This window comes from Rattus norvegicus, chromosome 8 (assembly GCF_021556685.1).
Source record: "Rattus norvegicus strain SHRSP/BbbUtx chromosome 8, alternate assembly SHRSP_T2T, whole genome shotgun sequence".
Taxonomy (NCBI): Eukaryota; Metazoa; Chordata; class Mammalia; order Rodentia; family Muridae; genus Rattus; species Rattus norvegicus.
The window spans coordinates 29,445,948-29,469,475 of NC_141541.1; the positions used below are offsets into that span (position 1 = coordinate 29,445,948).

At 39.8% G+C, this 23,528-nt stretch overlaps 1 protein-coding gene across 2 annotated transcripts in view; it reads right to left on the reverse strand.

Annotated features, from left to right (window-relative positions):
- Positions 1 to 2,545: 2,545 nt before the first annotated feature.
- Tbx20 (T-box transcription factor 20) overlaps positions 2,546 to 23,528 on the reverse strand; it is a 58,485-nt gene continuing 37,502 nt past the window's right edge. Inside the window, 2 exon segments of one of the 2 annotated variants that reach the window (NM_001401090.1) lie at positions 2,546 to 7,313; positions 9,356 to 9,465. In NM_001401090.1, coding sequence (NP_001388019.1) covers positions 6,973 to 7,313; positions 9,356 to 9,465 — 451 coding nt within the window. In that variant the 3' untranslated portion in view covers positions 2,546 to 6,972. 2 annotated transcript variants of the gene reach the window in all.

A 23,528-nucleotide genomic window follows, 5' to 3' on the forward strand; every position in this document is an offset into this window, starting at 1 on the left:
TCCATCTCACATATTGAGGTGGGGTCTCTCGTTTGAACTCAGAGCTCTCTGGTTTGGCTAATCTAGCTGCCGGCTTGCTTGCTAGATCTTACCTCTGCCTCTTGAGGGTTGGATTACAGGTGATGTCATGCCTATAATGAGACCAACATTTTCATGGGAGCAGAAGATGCGAAATCCAATCCCCAAACTTCACACAGCAAGTGCTTTACCCATTGAGCACCTGCTGTGCACAAGGAATTTTCATTTCAACATTGTCCCTTGGATTACTTTACTGGGTTAATGAATCGCACTTTTGGTGTTGAATTATAAAACATTAAAACAAACAAAAACAAAATAGCAAGGTTGCCTCATGTGCAGGCTATTTCATGCCAACATGGAGTCAATTGGAAAGAGGGAGTCTCTGTTGAGAAGTAACTCCACCAGAATGCCCCATGGACAAGCCTGTGTTATCTTTTCCTGATTCGTGAATGATGGAGGAGGGCTCAGCCCATTGTGGAGGGAGCTATCCCTAGGCTGGTGGTTCTGGGTGCTATAAGAAAGCAGGCTGAGTAAGCCATGGGGAGCAAGCCAGCAAGCAGCACCCTTCTATGGCTTTGCAGTTCTTGCCTGCAGATTCCTGCCCTGAGTTCCCTAGATGGTGGACTATGAACTATACGATGAAATAAACCATTTCCCCCTCGAGTTGCTTCTGCTCATGCTGTTTTACCACAGTAGAAGCAGACCTAAAACACACCTGGATTTTTCTCTCCTATTAATCTATGAAAGCTTTATAACTTTGTATTTTATGTTTATAGACAGCATTTTGATTTACCTTTTGTATATATGAGGGGTGTGTGTCTAAAATCACTGTTCTGTAAATGAACATTATTCCGTTTGCAGGACAGCGCTGAAAGGTTGCTCTCCCCTAAATTGTGTTTGCTTCTTGATTAGTTATAGAAAATAGCTATGCTGCAAGGCTCTCTATCCGGTTGTCTTTTATCTAGTCGCTTTGTAAGAAACTGATGTCACATTGTCTATTTTACTGAGGGTCTATGGTAAGTTTTCAAGTGAGGCACAGCTGCTCCTTTGACTCACTCCATCAAGACCGAGGTGGCTTGATGTATCTTTTCCCTTTTCTATATAAACTTTAAAGTAAATTTCTTTATAGATACAAAGCATTTGCTGGAGTTTTGAGTAGAATTGTACTAAACTGATTGTTCGAAGTTGTGAATTGATATCTTGGATAACATGAATTTTTCATAAAAATACGACCGTGAGCACATCTGCCACCCAAATTTAGTTTTCTAACACCCTTCCCCAAGAAAAAGAGCCTAGGTTCCTTCTAGAAAAGACTGACAAAGAATGTATAAGATGAACCTGAATTAGTTGATTGTAGCAGGAATTGAAGAATGTCTAAAAATGAATCAATAAATGCCATCAACAAGAGAAAGGGTCTTGATGATCAGACCTGGAACAGCAGAGGGTTAGAATACTTATAGATCAGTTGTGAACCACTGGTGAATTGGATACCTTTGTCCTGAAACACCAAAACAAGCTGAGGAACTGCATGACTGCAACATGTCATGCCGAAGTAAATCTGTATTGAAAGAAAATACGCTCGGCCAATTGACAAAATTATAATCTGGATCATAGGTCATTGTTAGATTTTTTTCAGTTGCCAAAACTACTAGGATGTTGTTGTTGTTGTTGTTGTTGTTGTTTAAAAATATGCTTTTAACTACTTTGGGAAATGGGCCATCGGTTAAACATAGTCTCCCTCATTTCAGAAGGCAGTGTCTGCACTGTTTACATCTGTTCACATGTGCCACAGTGTGTAAGACTCAGTGCACATGTGACAAGGCAAATGCAGCTTAGGCTAAGATTGGTGAATTTCAATAGAGAACATACAAGATTTCATGTACTTATAACATTTCTCTTAAGTGTGAAATTCTTCCAAATAAGATTCTTGAAAGCATGAATTCAGCATACACCAAAATGGTATAGTAACACCATGTATTCTGAAGACCTGTTGTGTGCATGATGACTAAGACCTTGAATTTGGCTAGTCCTACTTTGGTCAGCTGTAATATCACTACGTATACCATGGCTCATGGCTTAGATAAGGCAGGAGTTCTTACGATACATAGATCCAAGTTCGCAGTCAGTTGATATGGGAAACATAAAGTCATGTATCCCTGAAGGTCCCTTGAGTGGAATAAGTGAGTGAAGAGAGCTGAACACTAGGAAAGGAGAAAGGCATGGTGTGGGGACAGTCTTCCTTAAGGAACAACCCCTCAGCATTGCATCATAACCCAGAACAGTATCTGGGAATGGCTAGGTGGGCTACAATGAAGTCATCTAATCCTCCTCTTTTTATCAGTTGAGGAAAAACCTGGTAAAAGTTCACAGACACCAAGTCTCAGAGTATAGAAAATAAAAAGTGTAAGTGTGTGTGTATATAGAGTACATATAAATATGTGTATATATATATACGTATATATATATATATATCACACCATTTATATCACACCATTCTTAACAACAAAAAATATATCACGCAGTTTGCTTCTGTACAATTTGGGATAATATATAATTTTAGCTGTTTACAAATAAGATGTGGTGCATCAAATATTACATAGGGTCGATAATACATTTCTGGCAGAAATAAATATATTGCACTTAAACAGAACTTCAGTAAATGTTACTTCATAGCATTAGGCTTATAATTTTTTCTCATAAAACATTTCCCACGCCCTTCCCCCACCCCGCACACTGCATTACAGTGACTTTTCCACGCAAATTGTTAATCAAATGAAGACACAGCAAACAGGGAAACTGTGACAGGGCCTACTAAGCAGGTGTTACACAATCTCATACGTTAGCAACTAAAAGAACCTTTTCAGATTTTTGAGGAAAAAAGTTTTAAAGCAACTAAATACAATGTCTTTGCGCCAGAGTAAAGTAAAATACAACAAATTGTATCTTTTGTCCAGATTCAGTATTTTACACACACACACACACACACTCACACACACACACACATACACATACACATGTACTCACACACACATACACATACACATATACTCACACACACATACACACACTCACACACACACTCACACATACACACACTCACACACACACTCACACATACACACACACACACACACACACACCACTATTTTCCTTGCAGGATGCTTTCTTAAAGGGTTAAGAGATTGAAATTATATTAGGGAGAGAGAGAGAGGCAGATAAAGAAAGCTAGTAAATACTTGTGGATTATTAACACATTGAATACTTATAAATGTGCCTTTGTACGATTAAGCTTGCAGATGAAAGGTGTTTGGTGTTTTATAACAGCTACAGAATAGTAAGCTGTGTTAAAGGGGCTTGTACACTTCCTTAAAATGTTAAAAGTGTGTAACCTTACCTTTGGTGTTTATAGCAATGTCTGTCATTCTAAAACAATATGAAAATGTATACAAAACCCATCCTTCCCTCAGTAACTCTATGGAGGAACAAATCAAATATTCTATCTTTTGTCGGCTGCTTTGTCAGAGTATTGTTCTGTTTGCAATAACTATCAGCTCCCTGCCCAGTTAATAATGGACGTAGCTTTTCTTACTCGGTAAAATGCAGAATAAGAACATGAATTTAAACACATTATCTTAGCCGGCTCATTAGTGACCACTAAGCTCACCCACCTAGCTAGTGGGGTGAGAAGTCCGCCATCCACTTTATTTGTTAACATATATTTAGTTATTTTTCTCAACCTAATTGCCCCTTACATAGGCAATGTAGCTTGAAAAGTTCATCTCAAGTCAAGAAATAGGATAAATATCCTAACATCTCCCCGAAGTGCTCATAGGCAGTGTGAGACAAGAGGTTTCACTACTGAGAACATTTCTTGAGTTTGGAAAGGATTCATTTTCCTTTTGCTTTGTTTTATTTTTCCGGTTGGGGGGTGGGGAGACAATGCTGTTGTATCTGGAGAAGCAAAGAGGCAGACAGTTATCCCCAGTGGCTGGGGAGGTAAGCACTTAGAATGCCCCAAAGTCGGTGCAGCTCTGCTAAATGATGAACCTGTATGGAGAGCCTTCTTGTAGCCCCCACATAAATGCTCATAACTTTCTAGGTAGGACGCCAGTGTTACAAGCTGGCAGTGCCATCGATGGAGCAGAAAGTCACTGAGTTAGACAATGCTACCTGACAACTGTTGATCTGTCACACACAACTGGAAGTACTTCCACAAGAACCGCTAAGGACAGGAACAGGGTGGGATGGTTCACACCTCAACTTGGAATTATCGAGGGATCTTTTAAAACCAGAGCGTGAAGTTATGAGCACATCCCTTAGAGCTCAGTAAAGCAAGCCTGGCCAGGCCTCTTCAATAACTCCATTCGACCATTCTTTCTCACAACATAATATCCATAAGGAGGGAGCTCTGAACAGTTTCAAATGTATTATAAATCTTCGTCATTATTATTTGATTGGATTTATCAATTAATATCTAATTATTACCATCAATTTCGGTGGAACAAACTTGGGGATTTTAAGTGATAAACTCCCCAAGGCTTAATAAAAGTTGACAGGATAAATCAGAAAGGCACAGGTGGCCCCAGGCTCAAGTGCCAGGCACTCACATGTTGCTGTTTCTCTTGGGAGATTTCTGTCTGGTTTACGTAATACCAACAGGGGAAACAAACACCCAGCGAAGCCTTTTAGGGGGAACGTGTTCAAGAGCCCGCCTTGCTGTCTATCATGCATTTCAGTGAGTCTCGTCCTCATGCTGCCTAATTACAAGCAAAATTAAAAGGTCAGGAGATGCCAGCAAAAGATCAGATGAACAGCAATTAAAAAAAAAGCTACTGTGAGGCACACCGGTTTGAGAAACTCTAAAAGCAATATTAAAACAATCTTTTCATCCTCACTGAAAAGAAAACACAGGCATGTGTTTAGAATCTCAACATAAACCAGGGGAGACATGAGGGGCACTCTGTACAATCCTGCCTTGGGTTTTTCTGCTTTAAATGGCAACACTTTATTCCAAGGTTCTTTTGTGAGAGACCAATTATTAAATATCAATACCCTACCCTAGCTCCATGGGCATTTATTTTAAACATCACTTGCAATGGGTTTTTAAGAGAAATGCACATCTGTCTGGAAACCAATGACTTGTGGAGACTACTACAAGACACACAAAAAGCTGGGTGTCTGACATAAGAGTTTAAAATAGTTCTGTTAACAGTTCATGCTTCTTTGTAAGTAAACTATGGACTTTCGGTGGAGAATATCAAGTGCAAAATCTAAAACCAGCATCCCACACTCAGGCTGCGTATGGTGCCTCGTTTCATAGACTAGACGTGGTCTGGGAAGCGTAACATTAAAGGTACCAAATCAAACTTCAGAGTGGTGTGGCAAATATATTGCATTTATGCCTAAATACACTTCTACTGTCAGGAGAGCTATTTCCCATATCTCTGATTGGACACACTCAATACTTTTGAAGTAAGAGCAGAGAGGAGTAAAAGCTACATATAAAACAAAGTTCAGAGGACCTACATGAAGCAAGCTGGTCACATCCTACAGGTGGAATACACTGTCTTCAAAGCTGAAAGCCTAATGACTTAATAAATCTAATCTATTAGGGAAATGTACTACTGCCAAACCAGATGCACTACCCTGACTGTAAATGCTAAGATACATGTTGCTCGAAAATAATGCGGTGGCTATATAGAAGGAAAACATAAGCTCTGGCTTACGCATCGAAGGAAAGCTTAAGAAAATAGCGAAAACCGGAAGAAGCTCCTGCTTGTTAGTGTTTCTGTCAGGGAGTCATTGAGTAAACATGCAGCTTCTTATTAGGGACCGGGGAAGATGGAAAGAAGTCTGTAAATGTAATACAGTCAGACAGGAGGAATCAGCTACAGGGCATATTCATACCCATCAGCACACACGAGAGCGTGGTGAGCCATGCACATGGAGAATGGCCACTGGCAAATCCCAGACAATAGTGGAAGCAACAGTAAAGCAGATTTATATAAAAAAAAAAATCAGAATTGGCCCAGTGTGTTTTAATATGCAAAAGGCCTCCTGACGCTGGGGTGAAAACGAAGAGGACTTTGGTTCCCATGGCAGAGAAATTCCCCACAGAAGAGAGACACCAGATTTTGATCGTGTGAGAGAGAGTCTCAGCCATCACATGGGCTCTGGACAGGTCCCCAGTGGCTATCCCTATTTACTAATGCAGCCCTTGAAAGCCAACCTCTTTGATGATGACAGAGCCTCTTGCTTTAAAATGGCAGATGGAGGGTTTTCACTACATAACTGCAGGGTTGGTGTGAGAAAAAGAATTATTAGGAAAAAGGAGGAACTGAAGACAGAGTTTATGGAGTCATGGCCCGTGGATGTGGCAGGGATTTGGTAAAGGCGTTCCCACGTATTCGTTCACGCCACAGGATGTACTAGCACCAACTTTTCCCCTTCTGTAGTAAATGACACAAAGGAAACTAAACATGCCTAAACTATAGCACTACAAACATAGCTACTGGCTTCCATTTTCTCCTGGGAGAAATGGACTTTCGTGTCAATGCGTTACATGGTATTGCCTTCTGGACGATGCTTTGAACTTGTTGAAAGCAGAAAGAAACCTCTACACGTGGATTTTATACAGGACTGCATCAACAGAACTTTTAACCAGTGGGATTATTAAGCTTTCTGGGCAAACTGATATCCTATTAGTTGTAGGAGTTTGTTGGCTAAACTTCACACTGATTCTCTCCTGGATCCAACCACAAGTGAATCCTGGCCCACGGTGCACTCCCTTACCGGTAGTTTTATTTTGTGAGTCCAGCTCTCCTCTTTTATAAGTCCTGTGTTTTTCTGGAGAGTCCCTGCTCCAATACCCCACTTCCCACCCACCCATCCCTCTCCTGTATTTTCATAGCCGTTTGCACACTCTGTATCTAGCTTCCCCCACTCTCAGAAGAATCATACAAATGGTGTCATCACTGCAGAAGAGTGGCGAAGTCCCTGGATGGCAGCATAGGGCCCCTGTTGGAAGTAGTGGTGGTATCTAGGCATGTGGAATGAAGGGAACGTGGGGCCACTTCCCTGCATGGAGCTGGCAATTGCAGATGGCGTCAGAGGCATTCCCAGGCGGCTGTAGGGTGGCAGAGAACCCTGGATAGGGTGAGGAATTGGTGTTGCTATGGATGCCGTACTGGTGCCAAGAGCAGTCAGGGGCTGTGGATGCTGAAATCCAGGAAAACTGGAAGACGATGATACCCAGGAACTGAGAGACAAATTGTCAGATGTTGTAAAGGCTGACCCTGGAAGAAAAACACTCATTAGATTCAAGTCGCTACTTCAGTATACTGATGAAGAACGGACAATCGGTTGGTTGTCTTTTGTTGTAGTTGTTGCTGCTGTTGTTCTGAGGCAGGCTGTCACTATGTAGTTCTGGCTGTCCTGGAACCCACTATGCAGAGCAGGCTGGCCTCACACTCACAGAGATCCTGCCTGCCTTTGCCTCCCCAGTGCTGACATTAAAGGAATATGGCACCACACCATGCTTAAGAGCATATTTTGAAAAGTTGCTAATGCCCCAGACCCAAGAGTAGTAAGGCAATGCAAATTGAACTTTTTCCTTTAAAGAAGGGGTTGGAGAGGTGACCCTGCAGTGGAGAACACTGTTACTTTTCCAGGGGAAGCAGGTTCATACCCCAGCACCCATACGGCTGTTCACAACCATCCATAACCCCATTCTATGGGAGCCTGACGCCCTCTTCTGACCTTGACAGACACCAGGCATACACATGGTGCACATGCATTTACACAGGCAAAACACTCATATACATATGAGTATATACATATGATATGTATATATCATAATAATATAAATAATACAAATATTGTAAATATTATAGATAAAATATAAAAAAAGGAAAAGAACTCAAAGCTGGGTGGCTAAATCTGAGAAGTATTTGGAGAGGGCTGGTGAATGAGATCACAATATACTACATTCTAAAGAAATTCTCAAATATTTGGTAAAACTATTAATCTTTTTTAAAAACTCTATATTAGCAATTCAAAAAGATACACCGACAGCAGATTGATTAGAAGGTAGATTCATCTTTCTAGATGAGAAGACTTCATTTACTCCCAACATAGAAGGAAGAATTTACTAAACAGAAAAATATTCAACTGATGTCACGGCCTACATACTCCAAAGTGGCTGAGCAGTGACACTTTGCCTGAGGATATGGTCTCATTGCCTCAAGAACTCCAAATATTAGCAGCACCTCTCTAAAGAAAGCTGGTCGTGTCTCTGCAAAGCCACCTTTTCCCAAAGCCATCATGAGAACAATAAACAAGAAATTCTTCTTCATCAGCATTCAGAAGTTGAAACAGGAGGGAATGCTGGCTGAATTTTCCAAGTAATCATGGCTTCCTTTCAGTGAGCTATAAAGAATGTCCTGTGCTTTCCCTAATAATGTCATTTGTTATTTTAGGCAGAGAGGCGGGGGGGGGGGGTGGGGAGGGAGGGAGGGAGGGAGGAAGGAAGGTAGCAAGGAAGGAAGGAGATTCTCTCCTCGTGTGAACATCCAAAGCCCTGTGGTGGGTCACCACTGGCCTCCCTGTCTCCCTCTTCTCTCTATTCTTGCTTCCTATGTGCTGAGGCTTCTCTCTGAGCTTTCTGCCCAGAGAAACTTTGCTCAATTCTTTGGTGTTCTGGGTGAATATACTCACATTTGTTGTGTGTACTGAACAACCTTAGACGCCACTTTTAAAATATAGCCTCTCGTTATTCTGGAGTTCACCAGTAGGGACAGGCTGGGAAGTCAGTGAGCCCAGAGATTTGCCTCCCTTTGCATCCCCAAATATAGGAAATTACAAGAGACTGAGCCATCCCCCAAGCCCTCTGTTTAGTTTTCGCTTCAACTATGAGGGCCAGTGATGGTCTTTGGTCATGACAATCTTTTTAAAAGTGTTCTTCATTTTGAACTGATCCTAATAAAATAGCTTTAGTTTTCAAATAATAAAGCTGGGATTCAAAAGTAGCATGAAATTGACCCAAAGTGTGGTTGGTGTCTCTTTGGCCATTAGTCACAGAAGAGCCCGCCACTAACCTGATTCAAAGGCTCTAATGTTCTGTCACTAGCAAATAAAACACCTCAGGTGGAGTAGCTAGTCAAGCAAACTAACGAAGCACATGAGAATCAGCACCGTAGACTACCTCTTCTGAAAAGGCTCAACGGTACTTGTTGGCATATGTTCCCAGAGGTTCAGACACTCCATCAACCCCTGTCATCCCCTGCCAAGCGCTCTAGCCTGTAGCAGTTCCACATCTCCAGATGGTGCATGGCCTTACCTCGGTTCGGAGTTGTCTGACTCTCCTCCCCCAGGACATCCTCCTCTCCATAGGTGCGGATGGGTGACCGGGCATAGGAATGCTTCTGGATCAGGCTCTCCACACTCTCCCTGTAGAACACAGGGACACATACATCACAGGTTCACTTCAGAGAGGGATTTACGGGGAACTCACAGGTCTGTTTTCTCAGGCAAAGGGAAAGATAACATTCGAACCTTGTATGTTCACTGGCTGTGCAGAGACTTCTGGGACATGAGTTCAGATGCCTGAGAGCAACTAAATACAACTAAACATAAAAGGAAGGACAGGGCAGTGAAATACGGTCTCAGGAATATGGAATTTAATTGAGCAAAAATACTATAGGGTGGCAATGCATCTTATTAACTTCAGCAGATGATGATTCAAAACAAGTTATGAATTGATCCAAATGTACTGGATCAGGATATGACAAAATATTGGGGAAAGTTCATTATATCAGTAATAAAGTGACTGCATTCACTAATGGCACAGATGTGAAGAGCATTGGCTACATGGACGTTGACGGTGTGGATAATAAATGTAGTAAATTGTTGTGCCAAAACTAAAGACCACAGAGAAGCTGTGCCAGGAACATAGGCAGCCATTAAGAAATCAAGGTCCTCTTGAAACAGATACGTGGTCTTCTAGGAGTGCAAATACCTCTTTCAAAAAAAATAGCTGTGACCTAAAGACAGTACCAAATGACTAACCAAAGAGACAAAGAAAACGAATATTTTTAATTGTGCGGTATGAGGGTATGAGAAAGGAGAAGCCAGTCACCCAATTGCATACTGAACAAACGAAAATAATAAACCCAATGTCCTAGCTACTATTCGAAATGTAACATTTGACATTTCATAGAGATGTATCAATACTTGTGAAAAATACTATCTAATTAACAGTGTCTGGGGTTCCAAAAGGTTACATACCTGGGACAATTCCCAACAGACAGTGGGGAAGGGCCCACTTCTGAGAGTTCTGCTGTTTTCTTAATCTCTATTTGCAGTTCTTCACATGGGAGCTACCACTTCCTAACTGCTGTCCCTCTGTGAAAATCTTGAAATTAGTTTTTACCAGTATCCCAACTTTATTTTTCTTTTTCAAAATTGTATTGGGTATTGTAGCTCATTTATTTCCATATAAATTTAATAATTTCTTTTTCAAGCTTACTGAAACTTTAATCAGGATGGTATCTAAGATGTACATCAATTTATGGGGAATTGACATTTATAATGTTGAGTCTTTTTCAATCCGTGTACAATATGTTCTTTCATTTATTTGGCACTAAAGTTCAATAGATTTAAATATAAAAACCTAACCTATCTAACCATATTTATCCCAAAACATTTCATATTCTACTAAGTGCTTTCTAATTTCCATTTCTAATTGTTCATTTATATTAGATACAAATGTAATTTTCTTTCGCATGCTGATCTCGTATCTGGTAGATTTTTTTGGCTGACATTACTGTTTGCCCCAATGGCTCTTTTAAAGATTTGCAGTTTGTGATTATTCTATGACCCGAAGTAATTTCAATTGTTTGCTTCTGTTTGTCACAACTGTTATTTTAATTTCCCACAGTTTACTGTTTGTAATTACCTGTGCAGTACTGAATAGTAGCCGTCAGAACCACTTACTAAGCTCTTCCACTCGGTGGACAATATGACCTCCCGTGATTTGGTAGACATCCTTCACAAGACTCGGTCATTGGTCCCTTCTCATCCCATGTTGCTGAGAGGATTTTTAAAACTCAGAATAGATTTTGTTTTGGTTTTGGTTTTGATTTTTCTTTGTCTAGTAAGATAATCAAATAATTTCTCTTAGTGGGTTTTTGTTTTTGTTTTTGTTGGTGGAGGGTCTAATGTCAAGCTAACTTTGTGTTTCTGAGGAACCTCTAATTGGACATGTTAGCATCCTCTTGTTGAACTCAATCTCTTAGAATTATCCTAAGAATTTTCCCATGTATATTCAAAAGGGCGTATTAGGATCTAATTTTCTATTTTGTAATATCTTCCTTCAGTCTTATTGTTAAGGTAATGATGTCCTTGTGGCTTCATTTTTTAAAGTATTCCTGGTTTCTTTTCCTGCTGCTGTGATAAAATACCCTTACCAAAGCACCCTCCGGGGGTGAGGGGAGACTTTATTTTCGCTCATAGTTCAAGAGTAAACCATGTCAGGAAAGTAAAGACAGCTTGAGTCTGGGAAAGCAGGTCATATTGTAGTCACAATCAGAAATGAGAGGGGAATGCATACAGGCTACTCCACTTACACAGTCCAGGACCCCAGCTAGTGAATGGTGTCACCCACAGTGGATGAGTTTGCAGTTAATGCAGTCAAGATAATTCCCCCACAAGCATGATCAGAAGGTTATCCTAAGCTATTGTAGGTCCTGTCGAGTTGATCGTTAAAACTAACATCACATATCCTTTCAATTCTGATCTCTGGAAGTGCTTGGATATTTTTGCTAGTGTATACTCTTCACATATTTCATATTAGTCATGGGGAGCACCTTAGCCTTTATGGAAATGTCAATTACAAATTTACAGCTATCAAATTACCTCTTTGTTCTTGAGTGACAATTGATCGTTTTTTTCTTCCCTCAAAAATGTATATATGTCATTTAAATTGTTGAAACTGTAAGTGTGCTGATTGTTGTACTAGACAATACCATTCCTTTATTACTCCTGGTCTTCTTATTTTTTGCTGTAGTAAAATACTCCGACAAAAGCAACTTAAAGATGAAAAGATCTTTGCATCTCAATTAAAGACAATTCCCCATAAACATGCCTCAGACCAACCTGATTTGGGCCATGCTTCATAAAGAGTCCCATTCCAGGAGATGATAGATTACTCAGACTATACAGTGATGTTGTCCCATCACAATTAATTAGGGGGATTGTGTTTTCTTCCTGGTCAGTTTGACTAGAGGATTGTCAGTTTTATTAAGCTCTGCATTAATGTCTCACTGTTTTTCTCCCCTTGTTTTCCACTGGTTTTTTTCCCTATGACTTTGAATCTGATTTGTTCTTCTTTGCCTAGTTTTTTTTTCTTTTTTGAGATTGAAGATGGGGGGTCATTGCCTTCAGACATTTCTTCATTTCTAAAGGAAGGCTATATACTACTCAGGAGTGATTTAGCAGCATCTCAGTGTTTTCTTTCTCCTTCAGTCCAAAGCATTCCGCAGTCATCTTGATATTTCCCTTACTGACACCTGCTATGTAGTTTACAAATGTTTAGGCATGTTTCAAGACTTCTTCATGCTCTCTCATACAGTTCTTTGTAGTCCAAGACAGGATTCATAGGACGCGGGTGTGTTTGACCTTATTGAGCCTTGTTTTATAGTACAAACCTCTTCACAGCACTTGTCTGTCACTTACGTAGAAGGCATAGTCACTACTGAAGGGAGTGCTGTCTAACTGTAAACTGGGTCAGGCTGGTTAACAGACCTGTTCAAATATTCAGACTTCTTTTTCATTTTTGCCTACTTAGTCAACTACTAAGAGAAGGACATTGAAATTTCCTACTCTGATTACTTGTCTGTTTCCTTTTCAGTCAGGCAGACCTGGCGTTCTGGTGTTAGATGTATAAACAGATACAAGAAAACACCCTAAAGGTGACAATTTATCCCAGTCAACTTTGATGTTAGTACAGCTACTCTACTTTTCTTCTTTTTCTTTATCTTTTTTTTCTTTTTGAGGCAGGATTTCACATAGCCTAGAATGTCCTAGAACTCCCTAACCACCTTCCTCCATTTCCTACATGCTGGGACTTGATATCTGTGCCACCCGTGCCACCATGCCCAGCTAGTCCACTCTTCTTTTAGTGTTAATTTGTTATATTTGTTTTCTATTATTTTACTTTTAACTCATCTCTTTATATTCTAAGGTACTCTATGAGCACCAATCCAACCCAAAATCTTCCACTGTTCTATGAGGGTGCTTAGCATAAGTGCAAGTGACACTCCTGGTTGGTCGTTGGTACCTTCTTTTGTCTGCAGCTTTATTTTGTTTACTTGGTTTGGTTTAGTTGGGTTGGGTTGGGTTGGGCTGGGCTGGGTTTGTTTGGTTTGGTTCGGTTCGATTTCATTTTGTTTCATTCCATTTGGTTTGGTTTGATTTCATTTCAGTTTTTGTCTGCTGCTCCTTTGCTTGTTCTCTTTGTCCTTGACTGTTCTCTGCCCTTTCCCTCTTTCCTTTAAGGTTGCATCTTCATGGTTCCTCTTTATCTCCTTCTAGCTTAACAGTTAATGTCTCCACATTCATAGTAAATACTTAATTTGTCACAACCTACCTTGAGGTGATATTGTACCTTTCAAGGATTACAGAAGAATCTTATCAATCCTCAGCACTTAAAAAAACTTGTATGTTTAATTTACCCCGTCTAGCTCTGTGCCCATCTTTTAAGTAACATTTTCTAATGATCTGTTTATTTTTTATTTTATGTGTACTAGTGTTTGCCAGTTTGTACACCTTCATCAGGGTACCAGATCCCCTATAACTGGAGTTACAGACAGTTGTGAGCTGCCATGTGGGTGCTGGGAATTGAATCTATGTTCTTTGGAAGGACAGCCAGTGCTCTTACCTGCTGAGCCATCTCTCCAGCCCCACTATGTAAACTTTTATCTGTCCATGTCCTCTGCCTTTCTGCCAGTCTTCCTTTCCTCATGGATATCCAGAATGGGACCCAGCACAATCATTTAGCCTGAAGACTTCCTTTACCAATCAACAGACCAAGTTGATGATGGTGAGTTCCTTGGCTTTCATGTGTCTGGAAAATGATCTTTATTTTTCTTTAGCTTTTAACAAGTAATTTTGGTGGCTGTTATAACTCTAGCCAACAGACTTTTCTCCTCAGTTCTTCAAACACTGTCTTACTCACAAGGAGTCTGTCATTGTCCTGGTCCTCTGACGTAATGTCTTTAATTCCCTTAGTATCTTCAACACTTCCTTGTGTCGTTGATCTCAGCCATGTGATTATGACATAACTTCACTGTTTCTTTTTGCTTCTTGAGGTCAACCTTGTTGGACCTTTTGGATTGTGTGTTTAATTGTTGTTAAATTTGGAAACATGATATTTCTTTTCCCATTTTCCCATGACCTTCCAGGGTCTCCAATTATATACACATGGTGCCTCTTTGAACTCTTTTGGTTTTCTAAGTTGACTCTTTGCTCTCTTTCACTTCAGATAGTTTCTGCTACTCTGTCTTCAATTTTACAAATATTTTCATCTGCAGTGTCTGTCTGCCCCTAATCCCACCCAGACACTAGTTCACCTTGTGAACAGTAGCTTTTACTTTCAAAATTTGACGGGGATCTTTCCTTTATCACTCATATTTTTGCATAAATGAAATGCAACTGTGTCAACTATCTACTTATCTTTATTATAATATCTGCAGTACATAAGCTACTTTATTTTCAGTTAGTTCGCTACATGGTCAGTCATATTCATTCATGTCTTTCATGCCTGCTTCCTTTCTCTCTGTGCTAGCATTTAGACTCAGCTTAGACCCTTACCAGGCTCTGAATAGCCTCATATTCTGGTACATAATCTAAAACATTGTTGTGGGATTTGCTTATTTTAGTCAGAAATAGTTTGTAGTTTTTCTTCCAAGATGTCTTAGATAGGACTGTACCTAACCAAGGACTATTTTTTCCCTTCACTCATGAAACAAATTTTCTGAAGCATTGCCCAATGTCATATTGAGTAGAACACATCCCTGTGTGAATCCTGGATCCTGCCATCCTTTTAAGCATTCTGTTTCCACTTTCTGGAAATTCCTTCACATATTTGTGTTTAGCAACTTCCAGAACACCCCAAAAAGACTCTTTATAGATCTCTGGGTTTCTTTCACTTAATCCATTGCCTCTTCCTCTTCCTCAGTTGTCCTCTGACTTCTCCTATCACAGGACTCGTCAGTTCTGGCTTCTCAAGGGTCATGCAAGCTCCCTTCTCTTCTTCCCTCCCCATGTCATGGTCTAAACCAGTGGGTCTCATCCTATGGTTCATGATGGGGATTGAACAACCATTTCCCAGAGGTCATCTAAGACCATCGGAAAACATATATTTCCATTATAATTCATAACAGCTATAAATTTGCAGTCATGAATTAGCAAGGAAAATATTTATGGTTGAGAACATGACAACATGAGGAAGTGTATTAGAGGGTCACAGCATTGGAAAGGTTGAGAACCACTAGTCTAAACACTCTTGAAAACAGTGAGCTACGGTATCATTTTTCTCTCCATTTGCTTTGTCCTCAAGGATTACACTGCTGTTTGTTGCCTCATGTCCAGTATCCTGTAAGGTTTTCTGTGTTTTGTTTGTTTCTGGTTCTTGTAGCAACACATTTATCTGGATCAGTGTTCCTCATGAGGCCCTTCTAAGCATCCCAAAGTCCAGCAAGAATCTTATTTAGATCAATTCAATCACTGCCTCAGGGGATGGGGTACAGGATTTAGTAGCTGGTAACTCCAACAGAAAGGTGAGATTAGGAAAGGAGAGGAGGAAGATATGTGGTAGAAACTTTTAACCAAGTACTGTTCTCTAAGTTTTGAATTTTTATGTATATTTAAAGATAAACAGTACAATATAAAAATACCATGTGGTTCTCATAGACTACCAATGGCAAAACAAAATTGATATCCACCATTAGCATTTTGGGGACTTACTATATTGAAATAATAAAAATAATAATCATATCAGCATTTATTTTTTATATCAGCCTATTTATTTAAAGCATATATTAATCTCAGAATGGAGAGCAGGAAATATGTTACTCTGGGAAAGGGGCTTGGCATAATTTCATACAGATGAATAAAATTATAGATTTCATACAAACTGGTAAAAAGCAGATGTGATAGAGAAGGACACCTTAAAGATCTTGGCTGTAGACAGGAAGAAGGAAATCAAGAAGACCAAACAAGACAAGTAACATGATGTCCTGATCCCTCTACATAGGAAGAGCCCTGAGACTGCCTGAGACATAAAAATGTCTCCAGTCAGAACTTCAGCTACACATAGCCAATGGATCTTGTTGCCTACCAAGTTTTCAAGATTCATTACACCATTCTTATGGTATGAATGAAGACTTATATTACAGTTTGTTCATATGATCAAACTAACTCAGCATTTGCATCAACACAAAAGACATAGGAGGCTGCAAGTTAGAGTGCAAATACCATGAACTTTGATCCATTTGATAACTGGATGGCTGGATCCACGAGGCTGTGAACTACTGACAACATTTTTGTCCTTGCTTTGTTATGTCCTTAACCTCTATTTCTTGTAAATTGGGGTTCAAAATTTTTGCTTCACGGATTCACATGTTCAAGTCAATAAGCATAGATGCATAAACATACATGCACATACATATGGAATTGTTATTATGAACAATCTATATAGAAATTGCAGAGTTATAAAATGAAATATTTAAAAATATCTCCTTTTTGAAGGAGGATGGTGAAAAGAGGAAGAGGAGGGGGGAGGGAAAGAGAAAAAAGAGAGAGAAATGTGGTGTCTATTCACAATGGTGTTGTTTGCAGTCATAAAGAGACTTTTTCAGCAAAATGAATAGGGCCTGAGGACATGATGTTCTGTATAATCTCTGGTTGTAGAAACATAGGCTCTGTGAGCTCTTTCATGTGTGGCAGAAACAAAAGAAAGGGGTCTGACAGAAGAGTGGCGACAACTAGAGACTAGGGAAAGGGTGAGTAGGATGGGGAATTACAGAGAACTGATATTAATATGTGTGTGTGCACTTATGTGCATGTGCCTATGTGTTATGTATGCATTGACATACAGCACTGAAGCCAGCTAAATGCAGACAACTAGTACATGTTAATCAAAAGGAACAAACATAAAGGGTGGCTTTAATCATGACAGACAACTCTGGTACTGTTGAAGCGAGCACCCCCAAAAGCTAATGGCACTTACTAAAGGACTCAAGCCACTGCAGTACCAGAGAGGGATTCTTTTTAGGGTAACTTGGGTCACTAAGAAAACAGTCAAGTTAGCTGAATAACCCAATACAATGACAACTTAAAATACACCAAATTTGATGCCATTTAAGTCTGAGCCATGAGTCATGGTGTTAATATTTAAAATACAAATTTTAAAGAAATGGACCATTATTTGTACATAAGGAAAAGAACTTGCTTAAACAGCATGGAAAACCACCTCCTTCTGGAACGATTATAAGGGGCGTAGCAGTCTATCTCTAAAGTATGTTCCTTTTACCACAACTTTCATATAAGATGCTACATGCAAGCATTTAAATTCTAAAGAGGTGTATGGTGCTTGCCTCTCCGAAAGGGCCTCTACGGAACATCATTTAAACATCTTCCACATTCAACAAAGGAAAACTCATTCTCCAAATGATATGATGAATCACTGTCTTGTGAAACATTTTGCTTTTCTATAAAAAGTACATTATATTCATTCTGTCCTTGCTAGACCACTGGTGTCATTACTTATGCTATTCCCTGGGAGTTGGGGGAGACGGGATTTTATCAAAGTGATTTACTTGTGTCAGGCCTGGAAGTGAACTGAAAGCAGTAGCAGTTCTTATATAAAGGACGGCCTAATTGTATTACTGCCTTTTAAGTGATTGAACACAGTGGTGCATATCAGACCCGTCTCCTCAGAATTGCTACAAAGAGTAGACAGCCCAGGATGTTTATTTTATAGGGAATCCATGATCGCAGCAGAAAGAAAGGAGCAAAGCCTCTGTTGAGCCTGAGAAACTATCAGAAGAGTTTCTAAGACACGGTCCCATGGAGAGTGACTCAGCTAGTGGACTTGTTTTGTACTGCTTGGGTCTGCTTTATCATAGTGTGAGCGACTATAGTTTCCACTCCACTTGCCTTGGACCTGTGTACCTCTGTAGACCAGCAGTGTCTCTAGCATCGAATGCTAAACTCACCTAAGCTAGAGGATGGCCTCTTTGCCTTAGCTGGCCTTCACTGGATTTCTTCTGCCTGCTCAAGTCAGAAGTAACTGTCAAGTCTGGGAACAAGTGTTAGAAATACAAGCAGACAGAGATGTCAAGACAGAAAAGTGGAAATGAGGATGCTGTTCTCCCTGTGGCCTGCAAGTCATTCACCCCAAGGTTGTTCTCAGAGCTTCAGCAGGCAAAACCAGCGCGCTCTGCTGGGAATGCAAATGGTTTCCTGCTTCCTCGGCAGTGAAACGCTTATTTCTCAATGCTCCGCGCCCATTCTCCTTCGTATCCCTGCTCTTCTGAACACACTCGCTTTGTCTGCCCCTTCCAGCTGAAGAGCAGGCCCATTTGCAAGACCTTGTCCTGCATCAGCCTTCCTGGGAAACGAAAGCACAGAGCCTGGATCTGGGGATCCAGAATTCTCAAAACACACACTGTCCCCAGGGCTTCAGGTTCATCTGCCTCGGGTGTGGCCTGAGCACGTGACGTAGTGCCTAGTGGTACAGATGTCAATGCCTGGAACCACGTGACAAAGCATTGTCCTGGGCAGCGGGGGACTGTGTTTTCTCAGTGCTTAACCTAAAGCCCAACTTGTCCATTTGTCCCCTAGCTTGTCCCCTTGCCCCACCCCCGGCTTGCCCCTGTAGGCTTGACACGTTATTTCACCATTCTATGTCAATGTCTCTGAAATGAGAACTTCAGTGTGATGTCACCGTGGATGTCATTATTAGATTATGTGAGTAAGTCAATACACATCTACCTTGGTACCTGACTCAAGGGTACTCAATAAATATGCAGAGATTTTAAAACTATGTTTAATTTCAAGACTGTGTTCTAAAAACTAAATGTAAACAAACTTATTTTAGATAAAACTGACATTTCTAGCCCCAACAGTTTTCTATGCCTTGATGAAATTTATTTTTCTATAACTTCTAAGACAGAAAGAGAATTAAGGTAAATTTATTTAAGTCTAACTTTCTCTTTTAAATATAGACCTGCTTCTCCCACCTCCCCAAAAGTGTTCAATCTAACTTAACTTACAGAAAACAAAATATTTAAAGTTTTCTTGTTCATTAATTTGTCCTATATCTCATTAAGTCTTTATAAATAACTTCTTGTCACAATATTTTACTAAAGATTTATGCAGATACATTGTAAATTATAATACATCAATATCTGTAACTTCCCTAAAGCATTTAATAAATGAGAACCTTGGGATAATACAATTTGAGACATATTATAAACCATTAATTTTAATCTGAGAACTAAATATGTTATGTAATCCATTCTGGAAAAACAAATAACTCTAAATTCATTTTTTAAAAAGCTTTTAGACTTGATTTTTATTTATTTGACTAAATCCGATTGGGTTTTGTTTTCCGTAGTAATATGTATTTCTAGTTCTGTATTGTCATTAACAACTTAACTAAGTAATGGAACCACTGAAAAGCACATGAGGTATATGTTGTCACATTTCCTTAAATCGCAGCTAGGACTAGAAGAAATCTCTTAGCAAAGTTCAAAGAACTCAACCTATAAATAAATCCTGATAAACCCTTAAGCGTCCTTAATTGAAGATGTTGCAAGCCTCTGTTTTGTAAATATATAGCGGTGAGTAGGACCAAAATACAAAGGAAAGATTAAGGGAATTGGTGAACTAAGATACAAACCACAACAATGTTATTTGCCAGGCTAAGGAAACATTTGTTTTCTCCTGGCCACAACTGGTTCCCTCCTTTAAAAAATAAAATGACGTGAAAAATATTTCCTTTAGCCCAAATCTATCTCATTGGCTTTCTTTCAAGAGCTAAGGAAGATAAAAAAATAATAATAATTCCGTTGGCTACTCAGCTAACAGCCGTTAGGTTGAATTAGTCAGCTTGCAGCCCTGACTTTTAGAATCCTCTCTTTCTCAGAGCTCGATGGTACGAGGGAGAAAGCACAGACAAGCATTCAAGAGGATGACGAGGGCAGAGATGAACTAAGGGAACAAATGGTACTGAACTCTGACTGTCCTCTCACCTCGAAACTCAACAGCCTCACTCCCAACAACTGTTTAATGGAGTGGGGATGTTTTTAACACCTGTTTCATTTCTTCAAAAGCCCTCTGAAAGGCAGAGAAAAGCCTCTCTTCCTTCATGTTTCTCCACTATACAAGAGTACTTGAGCCTGGGTTCTCCATAAAGAAAAGATGTTCATCTGTGTCATGGTTTTAAGAAATGAAACATCCAAGATTCATGCTCACTTTCCTAGGGCCAGAATCAGATCTGTCAGAGAGAGCCTAATGCTGTTTCTTAATTTGGCAGATGACATCAAGTGACAGTATCATGTGTTAGTGGCAAGGATATTATATATACCCAGAAGAAAAAGAGATCACAACGTGGTAAAGAAAGCAAGAAAATATGCCAAGGAAGACGAGTTTATTTTGTAACCACTCACTCTTGAAGTGAGTAACCTACACTTTGCAGAACAAGATCTCATTCCCTTGAAGAAAAATGAAACATTAATCCCTCTTGATGATACAGTAACTCTGCGACCTCCCAGAGATGCCACATCCCAATGCAGGCACATTGGAGATCTGTCACACAGCAAACCATATACAACATCACAGAGCTATATTTCATTTATTCATAACAACTGAGGTACGAGATTAACACAAATCTTTAAAAGATTCAACAGGTCTTTCAAGTGCACATCCCCACACTGTCACTTCCTCACCCCACACTTGTCATCTTCTAGCCAGAGCCACAAGTGCTAAAATGACCCTAATACCATCTTCACTGCCAATATGAGAACATAAAAGAGATGCGGACCGACATCGGCTAGCATCACCGTCTGGACTCCAGAATAAAACAAGACTTTTATCGCTTAACTCTGATGAAAGGAAAGGCAAGCCTGGAGTGTTGGCACATGTCTGTATTGCCAGCATCCAGTAGGCTACTGTAAGGAGATCCTATCTCAAAAAGGGATGAGGAGAAGAGAAAAGGGAAAGAGGGGGAAAAAATCACCTGAAGGGGATAAAATTGCTAGGCAGTCACATGGCTGTCAGCATTGCACGGCGTCTTAAAACCATGTCAGATAGCTAATACGTTGTTTTCCCTGTGGGTCTTATGCTATATACTTAACTCTGAGGCTATAGCAAAGAAGAAGCCATGTTGAATGTATACACTAAAAAACATGACTGTGTTCCAACAAAAACAACTACATCTCACTGGGCTTGCTTCCAAGCCCCACATTTGAAAGTTTTATTCAATGTACGTTTTAGTCAAGGTTTTAAAATCATTTTTCTGAAATTCTCAATATGGCTTCTAAAGCAACATGGTAATATAAGCTTATGTATTTAATTTCCTGCCCCACTTACATGCCCAGAGAAGCCCAGAAAACGAGGGAGTGCTGATTGCATACTTATACAAGTATTTCCTTCATTGACTAATTCTAGGGGAAGGTGCCTGCTCACTTAGCTGGGAGTGGTTGGAGCTTGGCACATAGAAACTCCGTTTCTGAGGCAGAGAGGGGAGCCACATGAGCTGCTCCCACCCAAGGGATCCAGCTCACTACCACACTGAATCAAAGTTTCCATGATGTGGGAGTAACAACGAATCTGTTGCCCTTCTTCATTCTCAGCTTGAAGAGCTAACCAGCCACCACATGTTTCTACTCAGAATTCATCTTGATTTCTAATATTAAATGAATATTTTATCCTACAAATGGAATTGGAGAGGGGCCATTGTAAAACACTCAACAATCAAAAGAAGGAAAGTTACTTAAAAAAAATGCCAAGATTTTTTTTTTTTGAAATGGGTTTGCTGTGAACTATAGGAAGACGCCATTTGAAACCTCTAGCTTGTACTTTTTAATTTCGATATTTAAGAAAAATAGATGAATAAAACTGGGGTGAGGATCCACGAAATGGGAACATTTGAACATGATAAATATTTGAAAATAATGAAATAGCAATCATCACATTTTAGAGAAACTCGGCAGAAACTATCAACATAGTATTAAATACTCCAGAAAGCAGGAAACAAACTAGAAGATTGATAAATTCCCCAAAACAAGAATTGAAGAGACAGAGGAATAGGAAAAAGACCAGGGGGAGCTGTGTGTGCACAGCAGGGGCATTAGAAAGTCTGAAGGGAGCCTTTGAACACCAAAAGAAACAGCAGAGTAAAAAAAAGAGAAAGGATAAATTTCTTCTTGAGCTTGATTAAAACTTCTAAGTAAGGGTTTGGAGAGATGGCTCAGCAGTTAAGAGCACTGACTGCTCTTCTAGAGGTCCTGAGTTCAATTCCCAGCGCCCACATGGTGGTTCATAACCATCTGTAATGAGATCCAATGCCTTCTTCTGGTGTGTCTGAAGACAGCTACAGTGTACTCATATTTATAAAGTTAATAAATCTTTCTAAAAACTTCTTAACAACACAAAAACATTAATCATATTTACATGCTTACAATGGACAGATGTTTAGTACTGTGTCTGAATTTTAAAGTGAAAGAAACACTTCAGAAACATATACAGAAAGAAAAGGTAAGCTCTCTATAACTAAAAACGTAAGCTTGGCACCAGCATTTTATCCCATTATCTATAAAAGGTAGATGATAAAGTGTTGTGTAACAATTTCCTCTGAGGTAAAACATTTCATCTGAGGTAATGAGAAGGAAGCTCATTAAGATGCAAGGTGCTTGGGGGGGGGGGTGAATCATCCTATCCTACAGGGAAGCTCTATTAAACCCAGGAAGTAAACAACTCACATGCTTCAGTAAGTCCCTAAAACTGACTAAATACACTAGACTCCCCCTTCCCCAATCTTATATAAGTTGTAAGGGCTGATGAGAGATGCTCTCCAATAAGCTGAGGTGAGCTTTTCATGATGCAGCTGTCATTAACTCATTTCTCCTCGTAAAAATAACTCCTTTACCTATACTCCTGTAAGTAACCAATAAAATCCATTAATTCACCAAGGTGAAATTCATTTATATCCTTAATTTCTTATCAGTTCTTGGTATGAGAGGAGAAGACATTAGTTCATGTCTCTCAGAAACAATACCACCCAGCATACACTTAGAAGAAAGATTGAAAGGGTTCAAGGAAAATTACTGTGACCTTTATCAAGTTTATACATAACAACAGACATACTAGAACTCCTAATATGGGTGGCTTGAATTTTTAAAAGGCCCCAAAAGCTGATATGATGATGGCTTGGCCCCAGCTACTAT